Genomic DNA, 27,917 nt, shown 5'->3' with positions numbered 1-27,917 from the left:
AGCAGGATGCTGGGAACCTCAAGTGATGTGTTTCGTCTTCCTCGTAAAGATAATGACACCTGCACTGGTCAGAGTGCAGATTGACAATGAGACACACTTGTTTGAAGACAGCAAAGTCCACATTTTGGACAGAAAAGACCACTGGTTTGAAGGGTCAAAGAGGCCATCCAGGTCAACATTGAACGGGCCTCTCTCAACATAGGGGGAGATATATGACGTCATCTATCTCCAGTCTACAACACGGTCCTTTCAACAGTTCCAAGAAGGCTCCACATCCATTTTCACCACTCAGGTGACCCCTGAGGACACAGGTGAACTTACAAGTGGCCTCAAAGACTCCGTAAAAAAAATAAATTCAAATGACCACGTATCAATTCTTCCATTTCCCAGTTCAGTTCAGAGGTAAACGAAAGCCCATCATCCTTACCGTCACGCTGTACTGGGAGACCGAGATGTTGTTGGGGTGCACGGTGAGTCGGACACATTGCTTCATCTCCGAGGCAAACCTCCGGGGCTCGCTGGAGCGTTCGCACTGCTCCTTCCTGGCGCACCTGGGAAGCGAGAAACCGAGGACCTCAGAAGCCACCCAAACGTTTGTACCCAGTAAAGGGCTCCTCGGTCAAACATGGAATTTACTTTACCAACGGTTGGGGAGGGGGGGGGTGAGATTAGGAATGTCAATTTCTACTGTTGAGCAAATCAAATACTGAGACAACACGATGTTTATCAAGCCTTAAGAAATGCATCTATTAGAAAATCATTTTTTTTTTAAAAAGAATTTTAAAGTTATGGAATAAAAGTATTTTGTGGCCTCCATCATGACTTTTTTTGACTTGATGAGCCTCTCCTACACACACACACACACACACACACACACACAAATCAAAGCTGCATTCTGAAATTATGCTCAACTAATGATAATAATTATGCACCTCCATAACGGTCTGGTTTTGCTCTGCAACCCAATAAGATCAACACAGATTTCAACGGATAATCAGAACTGCAGAAAAAACCATGGCTACCAACCTGCCTTCCATGGAGGACCTGCACACTGCAGGAGTCAAAAAGAGGGCTGTGAAAATATCTACAGACCCCTCGCATGCTGGACATAAATTGGTTCAACTCCTACCCTCAAAAGGACTCTATAGGGCACTGCACACCAGAACAATTAGACACAAGGGCAGTTTTTCCCCGAATGCCATCGCTCTGCTAAACAACTAATTCCCACAACACTGTCAAACAATTTACGAAGACTGTATTACAGGGCTGGGGGCGGGATAGGCTTACTTCTGTGTCCGGTCACAAAAATCGGGACTTTTTAACAATGTCCCGGGACACGGGACAAATTGTGCGAAATCGTGACTGTCCCGCGAAAATCGGGACGTCTGGTCACCTTATGTATTACTATTCTTCTTCTCTTCTTCCCTAGTAGCTATCTCTTCCCACTTATGATTATAACCATGTTGCTTGCATCTTTATCATTTATATTGTTTTTATTTATTTACTAGTACGATTTGCTCGCTTATTAGTAAGCTTGACTATCATTAAGGGTTGTATCTTTTTATTCTTGATGAATGTATTTCATTCTCCTTATGCACACTGAGAGCATATGCACCAAAGACAAATTCCTTGTGTGTCCAATCACGCTTAGCCAATAAAGAATTCTATTTTGAATTGTAATAATAGAATGTGATAGGAGATACCATAAAGACATATTACTTTTATATAGTTTTTTTTTAATAGATGTATAACAAAGTAATGGAATATTGGTATACGTATGAATTGAATATTTAGAATATTTTGTTTAAAATGAAGAAATAATAATTGTAGTTTGAATATATGAGACACAATGATAAAGATGCATTTATATACATTTGATAGATATTTTATGATTTCACATATAATGGAAAGTAATGATACACAAATATAAAATGTTGGTGAACCTTTTTTTTTAATATATACTGTAAGAAATACCAGAATAAGATAGATGATACCATAAAGATATGTTATTATTAAATAGATTTATAATGATGTAACAGATAGTTAGCATACTTATAAATTTAATCTTTAGAATACATATTTAAAAGGAAGAAATTATAAGAGTGAATATATGATTTACAATGATATCAATGTACTAATGTATATTGGGGTTGCTGAAAGCGGTGATGCACAAATGTTTGTGACCAATTGACATGCTAAATAGATATGTAATTGATGGTAATTTTTATGTTATAGGTATTTTTTGCTTGTTTTAAAATAAAATTAAAACTTTTTTTAAAAAAGGAACTCTATTCTATTCTAACAATTATCCACTCCTTGTTTTAGAGACCCAAAACACTGAATCCTTGCCCAGATCGGAGAAAGATGAAAGAGCATCTTTCATCTCTTAATCACCCACCTAATGGGATGCATGGTTAATATTTTTTTTAAAAAAAGTCCAGGCCACTGTGAGCTAATTATCCACCATTAAGCTAATGCAACAGACTTCCAAAATGATTCTTTATTGTTAACAGCAACTTTGGCCCCCTGTAAAATTCACTCTGAAGCTAAAGTCGGGAAGCTAAATGATTCAAAATTTCCACTGCCTTTGAGGCTTTTCTTTTTCAGAGTTAGAATTGAATAGAGTAGAGCTGGAAGGGACCTTGGAGGTCTTCTAGTCTAGCCCCCTGCTCAAGCAGGAGAACGTCATTTCAGATAAGTGACTGTCTTTAGAACCTCCAGCAATGAAGCGCCCACGATTTCTGGTGGCAAACTGTTCCACTGGTTAATTGTCCTCACTGTTAGGAAGTTTCTCCTTAATTCCAAGTTGCTTCTCTCCTTGATTAGTTTCCCTCCGTTGTTTTCTTCTCCTGCCTTCAGGCGCTTTGGGGAATAATTTGACACCTCCCCCCCCCTCTTCTTTGCACTAAGGGATCCAGTCTGGCTAGCAGAAATAATGCCTACAGGAAGTCCTCGACTTACAACCACATTTGGGCCCCAAATCTCTGTTGCTAAACAAGACAGTTAGAACAATTAATCAGTAGAACGACTTGCCTTCAGAAGCTGACGGAGTTCCAACAATGGGGAGTTTTAAGAAGACATTTGTCTGAAATGGTAGAGGGTCTCCTGCTTGAGCAGGGGGCTGGACTAGAAGACCTCCAAGGCCCCTTCCAACTCTGTTATTCTGTTAGGTGAGTTTTGACCCCATTCTGTGACTTTTCTTGCCACCGTTGTTAAGTTAGTAACATGGTTATTAAGTGAATTCGTCAGCTAGTTTGCTTTAAGATGGAGGACTTCAATTCCCAGAATTCCTCAGGCAGTTTGCTTTATAGTGGATGGACTTCAACTCCCAGAATTCCTCAGGCAGTTTGCTTTATAATGGATGGACTTCGACTCCCAGAATTCCTCAGGCAGTTTGCTTTATAATGGATGGACTTCAACTCCCAGAATTCCTCAGACGGTTTGCTTTATAATGGATGGACTTCGACTCCCAGAATTCCTCAGGCAGTTTGCTTTATAATGGATGGACTTCAACTCCCAGAATTCCTCAGACGGTTTGCTTTATAATGGATGGACTTCGACTCCCAGAATTCCTCAGGCAGTTTGCTTTATAATGGATGGACTTCGACTCCCAGAATTCCTCAGCCAGTTTGCTTTATAATGGATGGACTTCGACTCCCAGAATTCCTCAGCCAGCATGCTTTAAGATGGATGGACTGCCTGGGAGAATTCTGGGAGTTGAAGTCCATCCCCTTCAAAGCAGCCAAGGCTGAGAAACACAGATCTAGGTTAAGAAAGTTGCTTCCTCTGTGATGGCTCTTTTGTTTTCAAAAATAGAAGCCATATCATGACCCCTTAATAAAGAAGAAAACTTACACACATTCTAAAAGAGCAAGCAAACAAATCGATTTTGAAAACTTAGAAAACAAAAGAGGGACAAAACTCAACATTGTGTAGCTGCCGACACCTGACCAAAAGGCCGAATGAATATCGATATTTTTACTTGTTGCTGCTACGAAATCCAGTTTGGTCTCCAAGGAGACCAACAAAATAAAAAAGGAAAACAAAGAAAAATAATCTTATATCTCCATACAATGTGCAGCTTTCAATAGTGGGAAACAAATGAAGTTCCCGCTGAGTGATTTGATTATTCAGAGAACTTAATAATAATAATAATAATAATAATAATAATAATAATGGATTGTAATAATAAATAAGAATTGCTTCCTGGGGCCATTTTGAAGACAACTCTGATGGAGGGCAAAAACAGAAAATAGTGCCCCCCCCCATACAAAAATTAAAGAAATAACATAATTTATATTTTCCTGGCTGCCAGAGAGAGCATAAGATTGGCTTCAGGTCCATAAAGTGATTCCTGCATTCCTTTTCCAAGTTCCACACTGCTAGTTTAGTAGTTGCTTTTTCAAATTTGGCAATTTAAAGATGCATGGACTTCAATTCCCAGAATTCCTGAGCCAGAATGCCCTAAAACAGGTGGACTTCAACTCCCAGAATTCCCCAGTCAAAATGCCTTAAGATGGGTGGACTTCAACTCCCAGAATTCCTGAGCCAGAATGCCCTAAAACAGGTGGACTTCAACTCCCAGAATTCCCCAGTCAAAATGCCTTAAGATGGGTGGACTTCAACTCCCAGAATTCCTGAGCCAGAATGCCCTAAAACAGGTAGACTTCAACTCCCAGAATTCCCCAGTCAAAATGCCTTCAGATGGGTGGACTTCAACTCCCAGAATTCCTGAGCCAGAATGCCCTAAAACAGGTGGACTTCAACTCCCAGAATTCCCCAGTCAAAATGCCTTAAGATGGGTGGACTTCAACTCCCAGAATTCCTGAGCCAGAATGCCCTAAAACAGGTGGACTTCAACTCCCAGAATTCCTCAGTCAAAAATGCCTTCAGATGGGTGGACTTCAACTCCCAGAATTCCTGAGCCAGAATGCCCTAAAACAGGTGGACTTCAACTCCCAGAATTCCCCAGTCAAAATGCCTTAAGATGGGTGGACTTCAACTCCCAGAATTCCTGAGCCAGAATGCCCTAAAACAGGTAGACTTCAACTCCCAGAATTCCCCAGTCAAAATGCCTTCAGATGGGTGGACTTCAACTCCCAGAATTCCTGAGCCAGAATGCCCTAAAACAGGTGGACTTCAACTCCCAGAATTCCCCAGTCAAAATGCCTTAAGATGGGTGGACTTCAACTCCCAGAATTCCTGAGCCAGAATGCCCTAAAACAGGTGGACTTCAACTCCCAGAATTCCTCAGTCAAAAATGCCTTCAGATGGGTGGACTTCAACTCCCAGAATTCCTGAGCCAGAATGCCCTAAAACAGGTGGACTTCAACTCCCAGAATTCCTCAGTCAAAAATGCCTTCAGATGGGTGGAGTTCAACTCCCAGAATTCCTCAGTCAAAAATGCCTTCAGATGGGTGGACTTCAACTCCCAGAATTCCTGAGCCAGAATGCCCTAAAACAGGTGGACTTCAACTCCCAGAATTCCCCAGCCAATTTGGACACTTGGCACGTATTTATGACCGTTTCCATGTCCTGAGTTTCACGTGATTATTGTTTATAGCCTTCCCAGCCCAATTTCTGACATAGACAGTCAATGGAAGAAACCAGATGATTCACTTAACAACAGCAATGACTCGTTTAACAACCATGGCAAAAAAGGTCATAAAATGGGGCAAAATTCTCTTAACTACTGCCTGGCTTTGCCCTGGAAAGTGTGGGCTCAACTTGTGGCCATGAGTCGATAAATAATGATTTTTATTTGTGAATTCACAGCCCTTGTTCGTTTTGGCTTCCTCGGCCTGGTTTCCTCAGGAAGGAAGGAAGGCTCCTGGCATCTCCTCACTGCCCCCCCCACTTCCCCCCTTCACCTTGCTAACAGCTCAACACCTTCCCACCAAAAGGTGTGAAAAATATCATCCCAAAAAGGAAGGCACCATTCAGTGGGGGACAGGTGAAAACATGTGATGAATATTTGGCACTGCCAGAAATTAAGCAGACGGGAGGATTGGGTTGAAGCAGAAGAAGAGGAGGAGGAGGAAAATTAGAGAAGAGAAAAAGGAACAGAGGAAGGAAAAGGGAGAAGGGAAAAAGAGGGAGAGAAGGAAGAGAAAAATGAAGAGGAGGAGGGAGAGAAAGAGAGAGAGACAGAAGACAACTGCAGTGAAGGAGAAAGGAAAGAGGAAGGGGAAGGAGAGAAAGGAAGAGAAAGGGGAAAAGAGAAACGAAGAGGAGGAGCGGAAGGTGAGAGAGGAAAGGGAAGACAAATGTAGAGAAGGGAAGAAAGTATGAAGAAAAATGAAGAAGAGAAGGAAAGAAGAGAAGAACCAGATGCGGAAGGAAAATTGAGAGGAGGAAGAGGAAAATGAAGTTAACTGTATTAGCCTCCACATATTAACATAAAGACCCAAGAATTAGCAAAGAGATAATAAAAAGAAATAAAAAGCTCAAGAAAAAACCTTCCTTTTCATTAGACATCAGCCAAGACATTTTAGTTTAGGGTCCTTCCTCCCTCTCTCCCTTCATTCTCTATTTCCTTCCTTCCTTCTTCCCTCCCTCCCTCCCTTCATTCCCTATTTCCTTCCTTCCTTCTTCCCTCCCTCCTTTCATTCTCTATTTCCTTCCTTCCCCTTCATTCTCTCTCCTCCTCCCTCCCTCACCATTCTCTATTTCCTTCCTTTTTTCTTACCTCCCTCCCTTCATTCTGTTTCCTTCCTTCCTCCCTCCCTTCATTCTCTATTTCCTTCCTTCCTTCTTCCCTCCCTCCCTCCCTTCATTCCCTATTTCCTTCCTTCCCCTTCATTCTCTCTCCTCCTCCCTCCCTCACCATTCTCTATTTCCTTCCTTTTTTCTTACCTCCCTCCCTTCATTCTGTTTCCTTCCTTCCTCCCTCCCTTCATTCTCTATTTCCTTCCTTCCTTCTTCCCTCCCTCCCTCCCTCCCTTCATTCTCTTTTCTCCCTTTCTTCCTCCCTTCATTCTCTATTTCCTCCCTCCCTCCCTTCATTCTCTTTCCTCCCTTCCATCCTCCCTTCATTCTCTATTTCCTTCAATCTCTTTCTTTCCTTTCTTCCTTCCTTCCTTCCTTCCTTCCTTCCTTCCTTCCTTCCTTCCTTCTTCTCTCCCTTCCTTCATTCTCTTTCCTCCCTCCCTTCCTTCTCTATTTCCTTCTCTATTTCCTTCTTCTCTCCCTTCCTTTATTCTCTTTCCTCCCTTCCTCCCTTCATTTTCTATTTCCTTCCTTCCTTCTTCTCTCCCTTCCTTCATTCTCTTTCCTCCCTCCCTCCCTCTCTCCTTTCATTCTCTATTTCCTTCCTTCCTTCTTACCTCTCTCCCTTCATTCTCTTTCCTTCCTCCCTTCAGTCTCTATTTCCTTCCTTCCTTTCTTCCTTTCTTCTTCCCTCCCTTCATTCTCTTTCCGGAAGAGAATTCTGGGAGTTGAAAGCCCTTTTCTAGGCAGCCAAACTTCAGTTCCCAGAATTCCTCTGCCAGTGTGGCCACCGCAGTGGATTCTGGGAGTTGAAGTCCACCCATCTGGTAAGGAATGAAATCAGTGAGGTGCACAAAATCAAAGACCGGCATTTAAGTGAACGTGAATCTTAAGAAACTGGAACAGAGTTTTGTGCAAACCAAGCCTGGTTTCCACAACAGACAACCGAGATTGTCGTAGCAGCAGGAACATTGCCATGTTTTCGACAGCTGCACCACCAACCACAATGCTGGGGGAGAGAGCGCTTTCCATCACCAGGGACTCCGAGGGCTGAAATCCTGCTTGCTTTGCATCTGCTAAAAGGAGCCTGCCAGATTTTTTAGAAATTGGGAAGCTAAAGAAAGAAAGCGAAACACGTGGGACTTCAAGCTCCATGCTCCAGCACATGAAGCTCAGCATCCAAGCCAGTAACTGTGAGAGGGGACCTTGGAGTCCTAGTGGACAACCACTTAAATAGGAGCCAGCCGTGTGCAGCAGCTGCCAAAAAGGCCAACACATTCTAGGCTGCATCAACAGAGGGAGAGAATCACGATCATGTGAAGGGTTAATACCACTTTATAAGGACACACTTGGAATATTTGCATTCAGTTTTGGTCGCCACGATGTAGAAAAGATGTGGGGACCCTAGAAAGAGTGCAGAGAAGAGCAACAAAGAGGATTAGGGGACAGGAGGCTAAAACATGAGAAACAGTTGCAGGAACTGGGGATGTCTAGTTTAATAGAAAGAAGGACCAGGGGAGACATGATAGCAGTCTTCCAATATCTCAGGGGTTGCCCCAAAGAAGAGGGAATCAAACTACTCTCCAAAGCAACTGAGGGTAGAACAAGAAGCAATGGGTGGAAACTAACCAAGCAGAGAACATCTCTCATTGTCTATCTCTATCTATCATCTGTCTGTCTATCCATCCATCCATCATCCATCCATCCATCCATCCATCCATCCATCCATCCATCCATCCATCCATCTAACATCTATTTATCTATTTATCTATTTATCTATTTATCTATTTATCTATTTATCTATTTATCTATTTATCTATTTATCTATTTATCTATTTATCTATTTATCTATTTATCTATTTATCTATTTATCTATTTATCTATTTATCTATTTATCTATTTATCTATTTATCTATTTATCTATTTATCTATTTATCTATCCATCTATCCATTCATCCATCCATTATCTATCCATCCATTATCTATATCTATCTATCCCTCCATCTATCATCTCTCTATCCATCTCTCTAACCATCCATCCATCCACCCATCCATCCATCCATCTATCTATGTCTGTCTGTGTCTGTCTGTCCATCCATCCATCCATCCATCCATCCATCTATCTATGTCTGTCTGTGTCTGTCCGTCCGTCCATCCATCCATCCATCCATCCATCCATCCATCCATCCATCCATCTATCTATCTATCTATCTATCTATCTAACCATCTATCCATCCATCTGTCTGTCTATCCATCCATCCATCCATCCATCCATCCATCTATTATCTATCCATCCATTATCTATATCTATCTATCCCTCCATCTATCATCTCTCTATCCCTCTATCTAACCATCCATCCATCCATCTACGTCTGTCTGTCTGTCCGTCCGTCCATCCGTCCGTCCATCCATCCAGCCAGCCACCATCCACCTATCTACTCATCCCCCTAATTGAACCGTCTGATTGGAACAGTCCATTTGGCTGCCTTCCATGGGAAGAACATTTGAAATTCTTCCAAGGGATGAGTTTTGCTTTCTTCTTCTTCTTCTTCTTTTTCTTGGCATGACACTGGGGGGGGGGGGGGAACCAACATCCCTTCTTTGGAACATATGTGTTTTGTTTTGAGCTTGGAATGAAACCGCGCCATCCCAGAAGCCGTTGGACCGTTGCAAAGAGTGTAATGTTAAAAGACAACTCAGAATGCCTGAAAACATAACTCTCCGAACGCATTTCGGCTTCCAGCTTTGAAGCGCTCCCAACAGCTGCTATTTGGAAGACGAAACAATCTGGGCGCTCCCGCTGTTTGCAACTTCATTTTGCAACGGGGCCACGGGACGGGTGGATTCCAGCGCAACTGCGGAGAGGCGGGGGAAATCCTGAGGTTCATCACCAAGCAAAATTCATCTCCAAGCAAAATAGGGCAGAAAACTGAGCTTGTCGGTCAGAAAGGTTGGCAGTTCCGCGGTTCGAATCGCTATTACAGGTCTCCTGCGTGAGCAGGGGGTTGGACTGGATGACCTCCGAGGTCCCTTCCAACACGGTTGCTGTTTACTGTTTACTGAATGCATGTGGAAGCACAGGAGAGATCAAGGAGAGATCCATCCCGGAACGAAAGAGAAACTTCCTGACAGTGAGAACAATTAACCCGTGGAACCGCTTGCCACCAGAAGTTGTGGGTGCACCTCCAACACTGGAGGTTTTAAAGAAGAGATTGAGCTGCCACTTGTCCAGGATGGTATAGGAGGCTAAAACACATGAAGCACACCTGTTTGAAGGAATTGGGTATGACTAGTTTAATGAAAAGAAGGACCAGGGGAGACATGATAGCAGTCTTCCAATATCTCAGGGGTTGCCACAAAGAAGAGGGAGTCAAGCTATTCTCCAAAGCACCTGGGGGTAGAACAAGAAGCAATGGGTGGAAACTAACCAAGGAGAGAAGCAACTTAGAACTGAGGAGGAATTTCCTGACAGTTAGAACAATTAACCAGTGGAACTCCTTGCCTCCAGAAGTTGCGAATGCTCCAACACTGGAGGTTTCCCAGAAGGGATTGGTCAACCACTTGTCTGGAATGGTATAGGGCCATAATGGCGAACAATGGCACATGTGCCAGAGGTGGCACGCAGAGCCTTCTCTGTGGGCACTGGTGCCATTACCAGCTGCTCTTCTGGTTACATGCACACCAATCAGCTGATCTTTGTGGGCGCCTAAAAATGACCTAAAAAATGACCAAAAACGGAGAAAAAACAGGCTGTTTTGGGGGCTTTCAGGCTGTTTTTCAGGCCCCCAAATGGCCTGAAAACGGCCCCAAAAAGGCCCCCAAAACAGCCATGCGCACAGTCCAGCTGGTCTTCGGGTTTCCAGTGCTGCTCCAGCGTGCACACACGCACACATACCTAGGCATGTATGTTAGAACGAAGGAGGAATTTCCTGATCGTTAGAACAATTAATCGATGGAACAACTTGCCTCTAGAAGTTGTCATTGCCCCCCATCACTGGAGGTTTTCAAGAAGAGATTGGACAACCACATGTCTGGAATGAAATAGGCCTTCCTGCCTCAGCAGGGGGTTGAACTAGAAGACCTCCAAGGTCCCTTCCAAACGAGAAGCAGATGATTACAAAGATATCTATGGTGAAGGGAAACTCACCCCCAAGAATGCAGAGATAATTTGAACCTGGGCTATATTTGGGGAATGCGGTGGCTCAGTGGCCGAGACGCTGAGCTTGTCGATTAGAAAGGTCGGCGGTTCGAATCCTTAGCGCTGCGTGATGGAGTGAGCTCCTGTTACTTGTCCCAGCTTCTGCCAACCTAGCAGTTCGAAAGCATGTAAAAAATGCAAGTAGAAAAATAGGAACCACCTTTGGTGGGAAGGGAGCAGCGTTCCGTGCGCCTTCGGGAGTTGAGTCATGCCGGCCACATGACCACGGAGGCATCTTCGGACAGCGCTGGCTCTTCCGCTTTGAAACGGAGATGAGCACCGCCCCCTAGAGTCAGGAACGACTAGCACATATGTGCAAGGGGAACCTTTACCTTTACCTATATTTGCGGAACAACACTGCCAGTTTTGAAGGAGCGTGGGAAAAGAAGGTTGGCATCAGTTTGGGTGCCTGATGGGGTTTAAAAAGTCTTTTTAAAAAATTGGCATTAAGGACCGGCATTAATGCCACCAAAGAGAGAGAGAGAGCAGGAATGTGAGCTCTGCCACTTAATTATGATGATTGTTGACGGCTTATTTCGGGATTGTTTTCTGCTTGGGCCACCCAGTTGCATTGTTCGAGCTGGATAGGGGGGGGGGATCCTATAAATTCTTAAAATAAAAATAAAAAACAATAAATCCAGTTTGGCAAGTCAACAATTGCCTTCCTGCATGTACCCAATGGATTTCTCTCCTCCCCCCCCCCCGTTCTTAAATTCCCTGCGCAACAGATGTGAAACAGCTGCTTTAAGGACGTGTTAAAGGAGAAAAGAAAACTCGGAGGTCTCCAACGGGTGCGGTTGTGTGTCGGAATCTGCACACCGGTAAGTGTGGCCTGACAATCAGAACTCTGACCTTTTACAACAGCTGGAAAGGAAGAAGGATTTTGAGACCAGCACCCACCCAATGTCCTACAGATTTTTGAAGCTCCCAACTGCTTTGGTTGATGCCACTGGAAGGCAGGTGGTTCAGGGTTTTTTTAATCCCTAAGAAGGCGCTCCTTTCGGTATATTTTCTTTTTCAGATGCTGCAAGGGAAGAATCAGAGACACACACACACACACACCGTGGTCCTCAGGTTGCGACCATTTGTTTAGTGATCGTTCGGAGTTATGACGACAATTCACACAGGCCAAACAGGGACAGCCAAAGGCCGAAAGTGGTTGCTCCCAACACGGGAAGTCTTTAAGAAGAGATTGGGCAGAAATGAGATAGAGTTTCCTGCCTGAAGAGGAAGGTGGACTAGAAGACCTCCAAGGTCCCTTCCACATGAAAAGCAGATGATTACAAAGATACCTGTTAACAGGACAACTCTGTTATTCTATCCTATTCTATTCTATCCCCTATCCCATCCCATCCCCTATCCTATCCCTTATCCTATTATATCCCCTATCCTATCCTATCCCCATCCTATCCTACCCCTCATCCTATCCCCTATCCTATCCCTTATCCTATTATATCCCCTATCCTATCCTATCCCCATCCTATCCTATCCCTCATCCTATCCCTTATCCTATCCCTTATCCTATTATATCCCCTATCCTATCCCTCATCTTATCCCCATCCCCTATCCTATCCCTCATCTTATCCCCATCCCCTATCCTATCCCCTATCCTATCCCCTATCCTATCCTATCCCCTATCCTATCCCCTATCCCCTATCCTATCCCCTATCCTATCCCATCCCTATCTTATCCTATCCTATCCCATCCCCTATCCCATCCCTCATCCTATCCCCTACCCTATCTCCTATCCTATCCCTATCCTATCCCATCGCCTATCCCATCCCCTATCCTATCCCTATCCTTATCCTATCCCTATCCCATTCCCTATCCTATCCCATCCCCTATCCTATCCCATCCCCTATCCTATCCCCTATCCTATCCCTATCCTATCCCCTATCCTATCCCTATCCTATCCCATCTTCTATCCTATCATATCCCCTATCCTATCCTATCCTATCCCCTATCCTATCCCATCCCCTATCCTATCCCCTCTCCTATCCCCTCTCCTATCCCCTATTCCACCCCCTATTCTATCCCCTATCCTATCCCCTATCCTATCTTATCTTATCCTATCCTATCCTTTTCTAGATTTCCTCCGTGGCCATGGGGCTGCTTTCAGGCTATGGGCTAAAATCATTGGGGTTGTGTGTGTGTGTGGAGCAAACCTCACACCCAGGGCGTCTTCCAACTTGTCGGTGCAAATGAGATAACCGCTCATCCCACCGAGGGCCTGAGATAATCAAACCAGCCCGCGGTGGGCTTTCCTGTCCAGCAGACCCCCTTGCCCAAGGACTCTTTGGACTCGGCTATTTGCAGTTAATTGCCTACAAGGATGCTACGTATCCTAGGCAGCCCTAGAGGGAGGGAGAGGGCGATGGAGACGGTTGCCTAGCAGCAGCCAATGGCGTGCAGTTCTTTTTTTTTCCGTCCTGGAAGGACCCAAGGATGCTGCAGAAAAGCAGAAGCCGTGATGAAAAGATGGGGACTTGCTTGCTCTCTGAAGAAAGACCAAAGTCGCCTGGCCTTTATTCGCCGAGAGACGGGAAACAGGGCAAGGAGCGGAATTAAAGACTGGGACATGATCAAAATTGTAAACCATGCTGGGTTGGATGAAAAGGAACGGAGGTTTTCCTTCTTTCTCTCTCTCTCTCTCTCGCGCGCGGCAGACAAAACCGCCAGTGTGCAACCTGTTAAACCACTCATAGAAAGACCCAGCAGGATATATTCACCCAACAGGCTAAACTCGGTTGATGCCAACCTTCCTTTGTCTTATTTTGTGGCCTGCAAAACCCTCTAAGTAAGGGAGACTTGGAGTCCCGCCTCTTGTGAGGATCTAAAATAAAGAGGCGTCATTCTTTTATTTAATAGGGAGGTTTATATGGCTGCAAGTGACTTAATTTTTTTTTTTTACAGAAATAAAACCCCAATAGAAAACCCCATACAGGCAGTCCTCGACGTACGAACCGCAATTGAGCCCAAAATGTCTGCTTCAAGTTTGGGACGCTTGTTAAGGGAATTCTGACCCATTTTAAGAGCTTTCCCCAGGGGACGTGGTGGCTCAGTGGCTAAGACACTGAGCTTGTTGATCAGAAAGGTCGGCAGTTCAGAGGTTCGAATCCCTAGAGCTGCATAACGAGTGAGCTCCCGTGACTTGTCTCAGCTTCTGCCAACCTAGAAGTTCGAAAGCAGGTAAAAAATGCAAGTAGAAAAATAGGAACCACCTTTGGTGGGAAGGTTAACAGCGTTCCGTGTGCCTTTGGCCTTGAGTCATGCCGGCCACATGACCACGGAGACGTCTTCGGATAACGCTGGCTCTTCGGCTTTGAGACGGAGATGAGCACTGCCCCCTAGAGTCGGGAACGACTAGCACATATGTGCGAGGGGAACCTTTACCTTAAGACCTTTCCTGCCACAGCTGTTAAGTGAACCACTGCCGTTGTCAAGTCAGTAACAAGGTTGTTAAGTGAATCTGGCTCCCCCATTGACTTTGCTTGTCGGAAGGTTGCAAAAGAGGATCGCGTGTCCCCGGGACACTGCAAGGATCATAAATACCTGCCATGTGACCATCGGGATGCTGCAACGGTCATAAGTGTGAAAAACAGTCATAAGTCACTTTTTTCAGCGCCGCTGTAACTTTGAACAGTCATTGAACATAAGAGCCGAGGTGGCGCAGTGGGTAGAGTGCAGTACTGCAGGCCACTTCAGCTGACTGCTAGTTCAGCAGTTCAGTGGTTCTAATCTCACCGGCTCAAGGTTGACTCAGCCTTCCATCCTTCCGAGGTGGGTGAAATGAGGACCCAGATTGTGGGGGCAATATGCTGACTCTGTAAACCGCTTAGAGAGGGCTGAAAGCCCTATGAAGCGGTATATAAGTCTAACTGCTATTGCTATTAAACGAATGGTTGTAAGTTGAGGATTACTGTAACCTCCCCATCCCTCTGGTGACAACAATCAGACCAAAGCAGGCTCTGATGGGCTCTGAATCACCACCAATATGTTAGCAAAATCTCAACCTCAGGACTGTTGAAAAGAAGGTCAAAGTGGGGGCTAATTTATCTCCACAGGGACGATGTTTCTCAGGGAGGGAGTCACCACGGAAAAGGCCCTTCCTCTGCCTTCCAACAGACCGAAGTCTGTAGGAAGCCCGCCCCCCTCCACCAGAATAAAAGTATTCTATGGGATATTGCTCAATGGTAGTAACTCTGAGAGGGATCTTGGAGTCCTAGTGGAGAACCATTTAAATAGGAGCCAGCCGTGGGCAGCAGCTGCCAAAAAACCCAACACAGTTCTAGGCTGCATCAACAGAGGGAGAGAATCAAGATCACGTGAAGGGTTAATACCACTTTATAAGGCCTTGGAAAGGCCACAATTGGAATCCGGCATCCAGTTTTGGTCGCCACGATGTAGAAAAGATGTGGAGAATCTAGAAAGAGTTCAGAGAAGAGCAAGAAAAAGGATTAGGGGACTGGAGGCTAAAACATATGAAGAACGGTTGCAGGAACTGAATATCTCTAATTTAATGAAAAGAAGGAGTAGGGGAGACATGATAGCAGTCTTCCAATATCTCAGGGGTTGCCCCAAAGAAGAGGGAGTCAAACTATTCTCCAAGGCACCTGAGGGTAAGACAAGAAGCAATGGGTGGAAACTAATCAAGGAGAGAAGCAACTTAGAGCTGAGGAGGAATTTCCTGACAGTGAGAACAATTAATCAGTGGAACAGAAGTTGCCTCCAGAGGTTATGAATGCCCCAATACTGGAAGTCTTTAAGAAGATGTTGGATAGCCATTTGTCTGCAACGGTACAGGGTTTCCTGCCTAGGCAGGGGGTTGGACTAGAAGACCTCTAAGGTCCCTTCCAACGCTGCTATTTTATTGTATTCTATATGAAAAGCGGCAGGATAGAACATTTCCCCTGAAGGAGAAGAGGAGAAAAAAATCCTTAACAATCTCCTTCCCAGTCCTTCTGCTATAGGAAACCATCTCAAACAGAAGCCTGACGAGGACATATGACACGCCCCCCCCCCACAGCTCGTTTTTAGTCCCAGAAGGCCGCAGGGAATCCTACTAGCCCCAAAACAGAGTGTGGGGGGTCGTGCATGCATGTATGGAGTGAGGGGAGCACAGGGGGTGTGCACGTTCATGCGCAGGGGCTCGGGTGCACGTGTGTGTGTGTGCGTGTTATGTTGCACACGCATTGCATTATGGGTACTGGTGCACGCACATGTGTTGTCGCTCGTGCGTGCTTTTGGCGTGCGATGACAAACAGGTTAACCATCACTTGGCTAGGCTTTATGAATGGATATTCTGTGCCCATTCATAAAGCCAGGCCACTCTATTCATAAACAAAGGGCAGCCAGAAACTCAGAATAAGCAGCACAATACACAAGGATCCGAAACTGACAAGATTAGCTCAAACAAAACACCCTGGATTTGCATTTCTCCTTTTTTGCCTGTAGGGCCAGTCGTGACCCCTACGTGACCCCACAGGAATCTGCCAAAGAAATATTAAAGGACACATTCTTGCCCAGGAACAGGCATCTCAATCACCATACTGTATAAAAGCCCATCTACTCTCAGCCCCAATTTGTCAGCCACCCCAGAAACATGCTGCTGTCACCGTTGTTTCAGGCGACCAAATAAAAACTCCTCTTTTTCGAAGGCGGTTCATTTCTCCTGAATCTTTTTCCTCGCTTTGAAGAAGTTCACATTTTACTTTCCACGCCTCCTTAGGTGAGGGGACCCATAACGCCCCCTTGCCTCCCCCCCTCTGATGGGTCAGGTAGCGATAAGAAAGGTGGTCCTTCAAATAACCTGGCCCCAAAGCCATGGAGGGCTTTGAAGGTGACCCACCAGCGCCTTGAATTGCACCCGCTAGCAAATCGGCAACTAACGCAGCTCCCGCAAGAGCGGTGACATATTTTGTTCGGACCGAGGCTTCCCAAGAGCATGAAGCCGACTCTTCGTCCCGATAAAACCCCTTTTATTTAGGTTCAAGGGAATTCCTCGCCAGCAAAGTCCCGGCCAAGAGTCTTTCAAGAGACTTCACAACCACAGACCTTTGTCAGGCTTGGAGAGCTGCCAGGCCGATATCTTCCAAACTCCACGCTGTAGCAGCAATTCCTTGGCAAGGAGTCAAGAGCAGATCTTCCCCCTAATGCATTGAACTAATTGTCTCCTGCAAACTCCACTCCCCTTTCGCTCCTCTTTTATTCCCTCTGGGAGGGGTCATTCACCGTTCACCTGTGGCTTTACTCCCAAGTCGGCCCTTGTTCCTTAGCTATTCCCTTCTCCTGGCAGCTCTGCGCATGCGCACACTGGGAACAGGCTCCAGATGTTCTTCCGCCACACTGATCTCCAACTTCAAAGGCAGCTGATAACTGGCACACGGCTCTGCCCCCCTCTCTGCCTCCGACGCAGAGCCCTCATCAGAGCCTTCCCCAGACTCCAAGACTGGCCCAGGTTCCTCCCCAACCTCCTCACTGTCCAAAGCTGCCGCCAGATCCAATGGCCGCTGGCAGTCGATAACACACTTGCACAAAACCACACAAGCCACCACATTTGGACCTGACAGAAGCTTCTGGATACTTTTCAAGAACAGCCCCACACAGAGTGGATTGTTAATCCAAGAACTATTTGAAGGAAGGTCCCGATCTTGGGTGAACCCACAGCTGAGTAGTCACAACAGACCTAGACAACCTCGTGACTCATAACAACAACAACAACAACAACAAAATGGGAAAGGGTCCAGAAAGGCATAATAAAGTCTGGCTGCTTGAGTGTGTGTGATTCCCCGCTTGGCTTACAACGTTGGCCAAATCTATTGCTTTGGCAAGGAGAGGAGGCTAATCTATTCTAATGCATGCTAATTAAAGCTGAACTGCGAAGCTTGATAAATAACCAAGCTCAGACAGCAGAAGAGGGAGATACCCTCCCTCTTCCTTCTTCCTTATTATCTCTCCTCCCAGATGGGATGCTGTCCCTGGTCGCAAAGTTAGTATTTTAATAAGAGTGCAGATGTGCCAGAGGTGGGTTCCTACCAGTTCGCACCTATTCGGTAGAACCGATTCATCAAATCTACCGAACCGGTTAGAAGAGGTTCCACCAGTGGACCCGGAAAGCAGGCCACACCTACAGAAGAGGTTCCAAATTTTTTTGAAACCCACCACTGGTCCTTGGATATGATTATTCTACACTATCATGCTCCTATTTATAAAACTCAGTGCCTCTGTGAAAGGTAAGGATGACTCCTGCGTTTGTGGTGCAATCGGAACATTGCGTGTGTTGAAGTTGTTTTAACGCAAACCAAAGATGCCTTTTAAAAAACCAGTTTACATCCTATTCTTATGCATGCCAGTGCTGTGAGTGAGGTAATTTAAGGTGGTTCTGACAAGTGTCGTTGGCATCTTCATATCCGGTCACATGGGTGGCAAAGCCACTCCCATCCGGTCACATGGGTGGCAAGCCACTCCCATCTGGTCACATGGGCAGCAAGCCACTCCCACAAAGGAGGCCACACCCACAGAGTAGGTTCGAACAATTTTTGAAACCCACCACTGAGATGTGCCTAAGTGTTCTTGTATTGGGCACGAAAAAGGCACATCAGAGCTTTCCCTCCCACACCCCCACCCCATAAAGGCAAAATCAGATGCTCCTCTACCCAATGAGTTAAGAGGGTGTTTTTCCAACTTGGCTTCTTTAAGAGGCGTGGACTCCAACTCCCAGAATTCTCCAGCCAGGAAGCTGCTTTCGGGCCCAAAAGTTGTGCTTCGGTTCAAATGGGACCAAGGATTCCCTGGGAATGGGCTCCAGCATGAGTTTGAAAGTTTGGAAGACGTAACCGCTTGTCCCGGTGACCGACCCAGATTGGATCCTGTGCTAGAGCCGTTGATGATCATACCGTGTTTTTCTCATCGGATTCCCCGTAATCAATGGTGGGACCCTGCCGGTTTAACAACCGGTTCAGTGATCGTGTGCTGCATGCACTCGCACCGGACGCATGCTCCACGCGCCTGCGCAGTTTTAACAAAACTTCCATGTTATTTGTGGGAGTAACACACCTGGGGCACAGCAAGCCGCGCGAATCAGCTGAGAGGTTATAGGCCAGTAAAACACAGAAGTGTACGAGCGGGCTTATCTGATCGTTGGAGCGAACTGGTTCGCTCCCCAGCTTAAGAGCCGAGGTGGCGCAGTGGTTAGGGTGCAGTACTGCAGGCCACTTCAGCTGACTGTTATCTGCAGTTCAGCAGTTCTAATCTCACCGGCTCAAGGTTGACTCAGCCTTCCATCCTTCCGAGGTGGGTGAAATGAGGACCCAGACTGTGGGGGGCGATATGCTGACTCTGTAAACCGCTTAGAGAGGGCTGAAAGCCCTATGAAGCGGTATATAAGTCTAACTGCTATTGCTATTGCTATTATCATCCGAGCAACCGGTTCGGCCAAAGTGATCTGAACCGGCTGAATCCCACCCCTGCCCGTAATGCTTTTTACTTGTTGGTGCACAAATTGTGGAGACAGGCTGGCTGTGATTGGCTTCTCTCTGACTGCTTTAATTGTGCTGCGTTGAGCAAACTATACAGGAGGGAGGTTAAATTAATTGGCTCTTGTTTCACAATCTGAAACGCTATCCAGAAGCTGGATTATGATAAGTTCAGAAGAATCAAAACAATTAAAGGTCCAGCTGTATGTTGTAGTGACAGATGCAGATGGTGACCGAGCCAATTTTTCTAATCCACGGAGAACTCACTGCTGGAGGGGGGAAAAAACTGATAGGTCTGCAAAAGTATTGGGACCACCGGCTTATATTTATTTTATTGATTTAAAAAATTGGTACTTTATCTTTTTTGTATAAATAACTCAATGTGGTGAACTTATCTAAAACTCCTTCCCATTTTTCACACAACAACCCTGTGAGGTAGCTTGGGCCAAGAGAGAGAGGGGCTAGCTCAAAATTACTTGGTTTTCATGCCTAAAGTGGGACTAGAACTCACAGACTCCTGGTGATTGGCCCAAAGTCACCCAGCCGGCTTTCATGCCTGGCGGGACTAGAACTCACTGTCTCCTGGCAATTGGCCCAAAGTCAGCCAGCCAGCTTTCGTGCCTAAGGTGGGACTAGAACTCACTTCCTCCTGGCGATTGGCCCAAAGTCAGCCAGCCAGCTTTCATGCCTAAGGTGGGACTAGAACTCACTGTCTCCTGGCGATTGGCCCAAAGTCAGCCAGCCAGCTTTCATGCCTAAGGTGGGACTAGAACTCACTTCCTCCTGGTGATTGGCCCAAAGTCCCCCAGCTGGCTTTCATGCCTAAGGCAGAACTAGAACTCACTGTCTCCTGGCGATTGGCCCAAAGTCAGCCAGTCAGCCAGCCAGCTTTCGTGCCTAAGGCAGGACTAGAACTCACTTCCTCCTGGTCCAAAGTCCCCCAGCTGACTCTCTGGCCTAAGGAGGGACTAGAACTCACCATCTAAGCCTGGTGTCTGACTTACAAACCATTTCTTTAGGGATCACTCAAAGTTTTACAACACGGCTGAAAAAGTGACTAACAACCAGTTCTCAGACTTACAACCATTGCTCCATTTTCCCACGGTCGCCTGATCAAAATTTGCAGCTTGTCAATCAGCCTGTATTTACGACAACTGTATCAAACCAGGTTCATATGATCGTCATTATCCCAAAGCTATAATTGCACTCAACAATGAACTAAAGGGCCACCATCACTGAGATGTTGGACAGCATTACTTGATCTGTTGTGTGGATGCTTGGGGGGTTTAGGGGCAGGGAATTTTGGGTGTGTGTGGGGGGGGGATTGTCATGTGTGTTGGGTTTGGTCTCTGGGTGTTTTGTGAATTTCATTGAATGGGTATACTGTATTCTTATTGTTATTTGCAACCTTCTGACAACCAAACTCAATGAGGGAAGTCAGACTTGCTTAACGACCGCAGTGATTCACTTAACAGCCATGGCAAGAAGGTCGTAAAATGGGACAAAGCTTTTTTAACAACTGTCTCGCTCAGCTGCAGCGGAAATAGAATAGAATAACAGAGTTGGAAGGGACCTTGGAGGTCTTCTAGTCCAACCCCTTGCCTAGCCAGGAAACCCTATACCTTTTCAGACAAATCCCAACATCTTCTTAAAGACTTCCAGTGTTGGTACATTCACAACTTCTGGAGGCAAGTTGTTCCACTGATTAATTGTTCTAACTGTCAGGAATTTTCTCCTCAGTTCTAAGTTGCTTCTCTCCTTGATTAGTTTCCCCCCATTGCTTCTTGTCCTGCCCTCAGGTGCCTTGGAGAATAGCTTGACTCCCTCTTCTTTGTGGCAGCCCCTGAGATATTGGAAGACTGCTATCACGTCTCCCCTAGTCCTTCTTTTCATTAAACTAGACATACCCAGTTCCTGCAACCGTTCTTCATATGTTTTAGCCTCCAGTCCCCTAATCCTCTTTCTTGCTCTTCTCTGCACTCTTTCTAGAGTCTCCGCATCTTTTTTACATCGTGGCGACCAAAACTGAATGCCATATTCCAAGTGTGGCCTTACCAAGGGATTATAAAGTGGAATCAAGATTCTCTCCCTCTGTTGATGCAGCCTAGAACTGTGTTGGCTTTTTTGGCAGCTGCTGCACACAGCTGGCTCCTATTTAAATGGTTGTCCACCAGGACTCCAAGATCCCTCCCACAGTTACTACTATTGAGCAAGGTACCACCTATACTGTACCTGTGCATTTCGTTTTTCTTGCTTAAATGTAGAACCTGACTCTTTTCAGCATTGAATTTCATTTTGTTACATAGCACCCAATGTTCCAGTTTGTCAAGATCCTTCTGTATCTTAAAGCTATCTAAATTTTGGGCTCAGATGTGGTTGCATGTCAAGGTTTACCCCTAAGACAATTTCAACAGCCCTTCCAATTTTGCATTAATTTGCTTTGCGCCGCAATGTGTCTTCTCGTCTTCTCCGAGTTCATAAAAACAACCCCTCCTAATGCTGCCAAATTCCTGGGCAATAATTTGAAAGGAAGAAAAAAATAATAATAATAACGTACCGAGGGAGAGGAACTAATAAAAGGAAACAAAGCTGCAAGAGATAAGGCCAAGTTAATTAATAAGCAGAATCGCTCCTTTCTGGTACACACGCTGCCCTATCGGAGTTTTCTTATTAACGCTAATAATGTTTATGAATGTTTCCCTCTGAACTGCAAAGATAGTTCCTTGCGAGAGAGAGAGAGAGAGAGAGAGACGGCTGTGTAATTCACTGCAAGAATTAAATTTTTGATTGGTTAGGCGTTCGGTTTCTTTCCCCCTTTCCATTTTTTTAAAATTCTTTGCAAATCCAGGTGAAGTTTTATTTTTTATTAAGCAACACCCGATGTCTCAAAAGGTGACATCCAAGGGGCATTTGATATTCTCGTTTCTGAGTGTGTAATTTCCGGTGAAAATCCCTAGCAGCCTGGCCATTGGGACAAAAATCCCACCAGATTTTTTTTTGAGGGGGGGGGACTTCACCTGACACTCAAGAAGAATGCAGGGATATCGGGTGTACCTAGGTACACCCATGTTACACCTATCCTCCGCGAGCTGCACTGGCTTCTCATCGGTCTCTGAACGTGCTTCAAGGTGCTGGTCGTTACCTTTAAAGCCCTATATGGCTTAGGATCTGGATACCTACGGGACCGCCTCCTGCCACATACCTCCCAACGACCTATAAGATCTCACAGATTGGGCCTCCTTCGGGTACCGTCGACCGGGCAATGCTGGTTGGCGGCCCCTCGGGGGAGGGCCTTCTCTGTAGCTGCTCCGACCCTGTGGAACGATCTCCCCGCAGAGATCCGGACCCTTCCCACTCTCTCGGCCTTCCGTAAAGCCACTAAAACCTGGCTGTTCCGGCAGGCCTGGGGCTGTTGACCCCAAAATATGGTCCACCCCCACTTAGAACGGAGTGCATGGTGTGTTTTTAAATCTATCTTTTCTTTCCTTCCCTTCTTTTTGATTTATTTGTATTGTTAGCCGCCCGGAGTCCTACGGGATTCGGCGGCATACAAATGTTATTAAACTTTGAAACTTTGAACTTTGAAAAAGACAGAAGATGAGCAAAAGGGCAATTTTTTGCGTTTCCAAAAATTGGCATTCCTCCAAGAAAGGTGGTGTCAAACTCATGGCCCGCAGGCCGGATGCTGGTTAGATCTGGCCCGCAGGGCCGCCCTGGGAACAGCGAAGCACCGGCTCGCGGTGCCTCTGCCAGTGAAAACGGAGTTCGTAAGGGCCGCGGGCAGCCCCCCTGAGCTCCATTTCAACTGGCAGAGGGATAGCAAAATTTACTAAAAACAAAATAACGGAGAAATGTTTCCCCTTTTGCTCACAATAATGTTCTCCAACATTAGTTCCTGTGTTGACTTCTGCAAAAAGGGCGCGTGCACAAGCAGTCCTCTTATAGTCTGGAGAGGAGCCTAATGACCACCAGCTGAGTGCAATTACCTCCTGTAACTGTGCAACTGTTCCTGATGCCTATTAGCTCTTCGGTGCTGGGCATCCAGGAACAACTCACTGCTGACCTCAGGATCACTCTCCTTTGTCTCCTCCCCACTGGTCCAAGGCTCAGGCGCCTCCTGGTGGCCAACCAGTCTCTCTGCGCCCTGCTCAAAGTCGGAACCCTGTCCAGGGTCCTCCACATCCTCCAGAGCCGACTCATAGGGCCCCTCGCTGTCGGAGTCTGGTGGCAGCTCCAACGGCTCCTGCTGGGCCACAACACCAAGCCATGAACAGTTTCCAAAATGACAACCAGCATCTTGAGTTACACCCAGAAGCAAATGGCCAACCAATTCTTCCATGCGCTCCTATGGGAAAGCCAAAAAGATGTCCTTCTCTCTGCTCTCCCACCTTGCGTCCTGGTGGGAGTTACTAAGAGTCTGCTAACAACAGATCTAGAGGTAGACTTAACAACCCCGGATCTGAGACCAGATTTGAGTAAGTCGAGAAGAAACCTGTAGCTTCGAACAATTAAAAAAACAACAATACAGCGAAGAGTTTAGCCTGAAGCTGAAAGATCTAATTTCTTTTTAAAATGGGAAGGGGAGGGGGAGAGAGAAAAATAATAATTCTACATCTTCTACAACGTCTTATCAATATTACATTAAGACAATTTAAGCGATTCTTTCCCCCTTTACATCTCAGCAATCGTATTTAACACTGATATCAAATTTTCTATTTCAAAAGGTTTCATTTACTTTCAGCGCGAGAGAGTTGCTAGCATTTATACCGGGCTATTCTTTGCATTCTGTATGATAATAAAACCATGGTTTTTTTTTTCTTTTTTAACAAAAGTGGGGGGTGATCAATGAGGAGAGGGGCTTCAAATTCAGCCCACCCTGTTCCCCCAAGTGTTGTGGCCTTCCAGGAACCAGCGCAGCTGGCAGCAGATTCGGACAGTGAGAAGGTTGGGGAGGAAACTGGGCCAGTCCTGGAGTCTGGGGAAGGCTCGGATGAGGGCTCTGCGTCGGAGGCAGAGGGGGGGCCAGGGCCGTCTGACAGTTATCAGCTGCCTTCGGAGTCAGACGTCAGCGAGGCAGAAGAACAGGGGGAGCCTGTTCCCAGTGTACGCATGCGCAGAGCTGCCAGAAGACGAGAACAACTCAGCAGAGCCGACTTAGGAGTAAAGCCACACCTTGGAGGTGATTGGCCCCTCCCAGAGGAAAGAAAAGAGGAGCGAATGGGGAGGAGGCTTTTGCAGGAAACAATTTGTTCATTCAAGAGTGGAAAGTTCTGTTTGTGACTATAAAGAGACTCTGGGCCAAGTTTTGCCTTGCCCTGAATTTGGAAACTAGCTATTTGGCAGCTCTCCAAGCGAGATAAGGTTCGTGTTGATAAATATTCCTTTGAAAGACTGTTTGCCAAGCCTTGCTGACTGCGAATGAAAGGAATTCACAGCCGTGTAAATAAAAGGGGTTTTGTCGGGACCAAGAATTTGCTTCTTGCTTTCTAAGGAGGCCTGGATCAGAACATCTACTACAAGGAGAGCAGCTGCTCCATCGCTGAGAAACTCTAAGTAAAAAAACATATCCAGAGTCTCAGCCAAGGCACTCTGTAACCTCACACAGGCTCTCTTGAAGATTCAAACCCCAGGAAAACCCTCAGCCGGTATAAGGGCTGTGTGAAATTGCTTCCTTTCGCTTGCAATCCAGATCAAACCAGGGGAGACAGGAGAGCATCTTCCAATACTTGAAGGGCTGCCACAGAGAGGAGGGGGCTCAAGCTGTTTTCCAAGACACCCAAAGGCCAGACAAGGAATAATGGATGGAAACTGATCAAGGAGAGAGCATCTATCTATCTATCTATCTATCTATCTATCTATCTATCTATCTATCTATCTATCTATCTATCTTCTTCCAATATTTGAGGGGCTGCCACAGAGAGGAGGGGGCTCAAGCTGTTTTCCAAGACACCCAAAGGCCAGACAAGGAATAATGGATGGAAACTGATCAAGGAGAGAACATCTATCTATCTATCTATCTATCTATCTATCTATCTATCTATCTATCTCTTCCAATATCTCAGGGGCTGCCACAAAGAAGAGGGGGGGGGGTCAAGCTATTCTCCAAAGCCTCTGAAGGCAGGACAAGAAGCAACGGATGGAGACTAATCAAGGAGAGAAGCAACTTGGAACTAAGAAATTTCCTGACAGTGAGTAGAATTAACCTGTGGAACGGCTTGCCACTAGAAGTTGCGGGTGTCCCAACACTGGAGGTTTTTAAGAAGAGATTGAACAGACATGTGTCCCAAATTAATTGACTAAATTAATTGAGGACTATGTGTAGTATAGGGTTTAGGGCCTGATCAGGGGGTTGGACTAGAAGACCTCCACGGTCCCTTCCAACCCTGTTATCCTCCATTGGGAAGAGCTATGAAGCTGGGGACCTCCCCTCACTCCGGGTCCTTCTTAGCATCCCCACCACCACCACCTCCACTCCAGGCCATGTTCAAAGCATGATTTGGATACGGCGCTGGGTGTCAGGCAAGGCAGAATTTTTATTATTCAACTCAGTGGGTGCAGGAGATAATCCACTTTATGACCAGCCGCCTCTGCCGAGGTTTCCCCAAGTCCCAACTTTCTCCATCAAAGAAACTTCAGCCAAGTGGAAAATTAGAAAGCGAGGCCGGGGGAATGAAGGGGAGCGTTGGAAGGAGAGGGGTTCGGCGGAAGCCCCATTAAGTCCTCCCCAAATTAATTCCTAACAACGGGCAGAGGCATGGAGGCCGATGGGCAATCCCCAGCGAAAAGCAATTCAATTGCGAAGCCGGCTTTGCCAGTCACGGCTGCCTCCAGCTGCCACTGATTTAATTTGCGCCTAAGATGCAAGTCGGAAGGTTTCTCCCCTATCTGGCTTCGGAAGAATCCGGGAAAGGCTTTGACGTCCAACCCTCAATTTTCTCCAGCCCAGCCAGCTAATTCACCGGAGCAAAGAATTGACACTGGAAAATGGAATTTGGCTTTGCCCAGCTCGCCCGATCTCAAACGTCAAGACTGGACAATAGGCAGGTCGGATGGTGCTCTCCAGGTGATGCCGAGCTACAAAGGATCTCACAATCCTCTGCCATCAGCCACAATAATAGGAATGATCAATCGGGATAGAGCTGGAAGGGACCTTGGAGGTCTTCTAGTCCAGCCCCCTGCTCAAGCAGGAGAACCTATACCATTTCAGACAAGTGACTGTCGGGTCCCTTCTTAAAAACCTCCAGCAATGGAGCCCCCACAACTTCTGGTGGCAAGCTGTTCCACTGGGTAATTGTCCTCACAGGAAGGAAGGAAGGAAGGAAGGAAGGAAGGAAGGAAGGAAGGAAGGAAGAAGAAAAGGGAGGGAGGTGGGAAGGATGGAAAGAAGGAAAGAAGGGAGGGAGGAAGGAAGGAGGGATAAAAGGGAGGGGGGAAGGAGGAAGGAAGGAGAAAAGGGAGGGAGGAGGGTGGGAAGAAGGAGAAAAGAAAGGGAGGGAGGAGAGGTGGAGGAAGGGAGGAAAGAAAAGGGAGGGAGGAAAGGAAGGATGGAAGGAAGGAAAGAAGGGAAGGAGGGAGGAGGGAGGGAGAAAAGGGAGGGAGGCGGGAAGGATGGAAGGGACAGAGGAAGGGAAGAAGGGAGGAAAGGAGGAGGGAGGAAGGGAGGAAGGGGAGGTAGAGGGAGAGAGGAAGAAGAAAAGGTGGGGAGGGAGGGAGGGAGAAAAGGGAGGGAGGAAAGGAAGGAAGGAGAAAAGGGAGGAAGGTGGGAAGGATGGAAGGAAGGAAAGAAGGGAGGGGGAGGAAGGAAGGAGAAAAGCGAGGGAGGATGGTGGGAGGAAGGTGAAAAGGAAGGAAGGAAGGGAGGGAAAGTGGAGGGAGGGAGGGAGGAAAGGGAGGGAGGAAAGGAAGTAGAAAAGGGAGGGAGGTGGGAAGGATGGAAGGAAGGAAAGAAGGGAGGGAGGGAGAAAGGAAGGAAAAAAGGGAGGGAGAAAAGGAGGAAGGAAGGAGAAAAGGAAAGGAGGGAGGAAGAAGGGGGGCAGGAGAAAAGGGAGAGAGGAAAGGAAGGATGGAAGGAAGGAGAGAGAAAAGGGAGGGAGGTGGGAAGGATGGAAGGAGGGAGGGACTGAGGAGGGAGGAAAGCGGGAAGGAGGGAGGGAGGAAGGGGAGGTGGAGGGAGGGAGGAAGAAGAAAAGGAAGGGAGGGAGGGAGGAAAGAAGGAAGGAAGGAGAAAAGGGAGGGAGGGTGGAAGGAAGGAAGGGGTTTGTCTACACACCAGTAGAATATAGGATGTCTGGGAGGAAGGTAGCTCTCTATTCATACAACATACTTAGCAAGGCCCATTTAAAGGTTTAATCAACACCAGGGTAGAACATGCTAATAATCGGTAGGGCAAATGGCATACAGGTTGCATGAAGCCAGCCCACGCATGGCCTAGGATATTGGACCACTGCCCCCCCAAAATAGGGTTTGCGTGAAGGCAGGCAGTTCCATGATTTGGGGCATTTTAAGAACCGACACATCAAACCCCTTCAAGGCTACCA

At 46.4% G+C, this 27,917-nt stretch overlaps 1 protein-coding gene across 1 annotated transcript in view; it reads right to left on the bottom strand.

Annotated features, from left to right (window-relative positions):
* The window catches only part of PLXNA4 (plexin A4), a gene marked incomplete at its 5' end in the record, with an annotated part of 249,592 nt that overhangs the window by 149,810 nt on the left and 71,865 nt on the right, over window positions 1-27,917 (bottom strand). The window contains one exon of the mRNA XM_032221475.1: window positions 428-551. Within this exon, the coding sequence (XP_032077366.1) occupies window positions 428-551 (124 nt within the window). The remainder of the gene's footprint in view (window positions 1-427; window positions 552-27,917) is intronic.

This window comes from Thamnophis elegans, chromosome 7 (genome assembly GCF_009769535.1).
Source record: "Thamnophis elegans isolate rThaEle1 chromosome 7, rThaEle1.pri, whole genome shotgun sequence".
Classification (NCBI taxonomy): domain Eukaryota; kingdom Metazoa; phylum Chordata; class Lepidosauria; order Squamata; family Colubridae; genus Thamnophis; species Thamnophis elegans.
The sequence above is the reverse complement of the archived record's forward strand: the minus strand, read 5'-3'. Positions and strand labels throughout refer to the sequence as shown.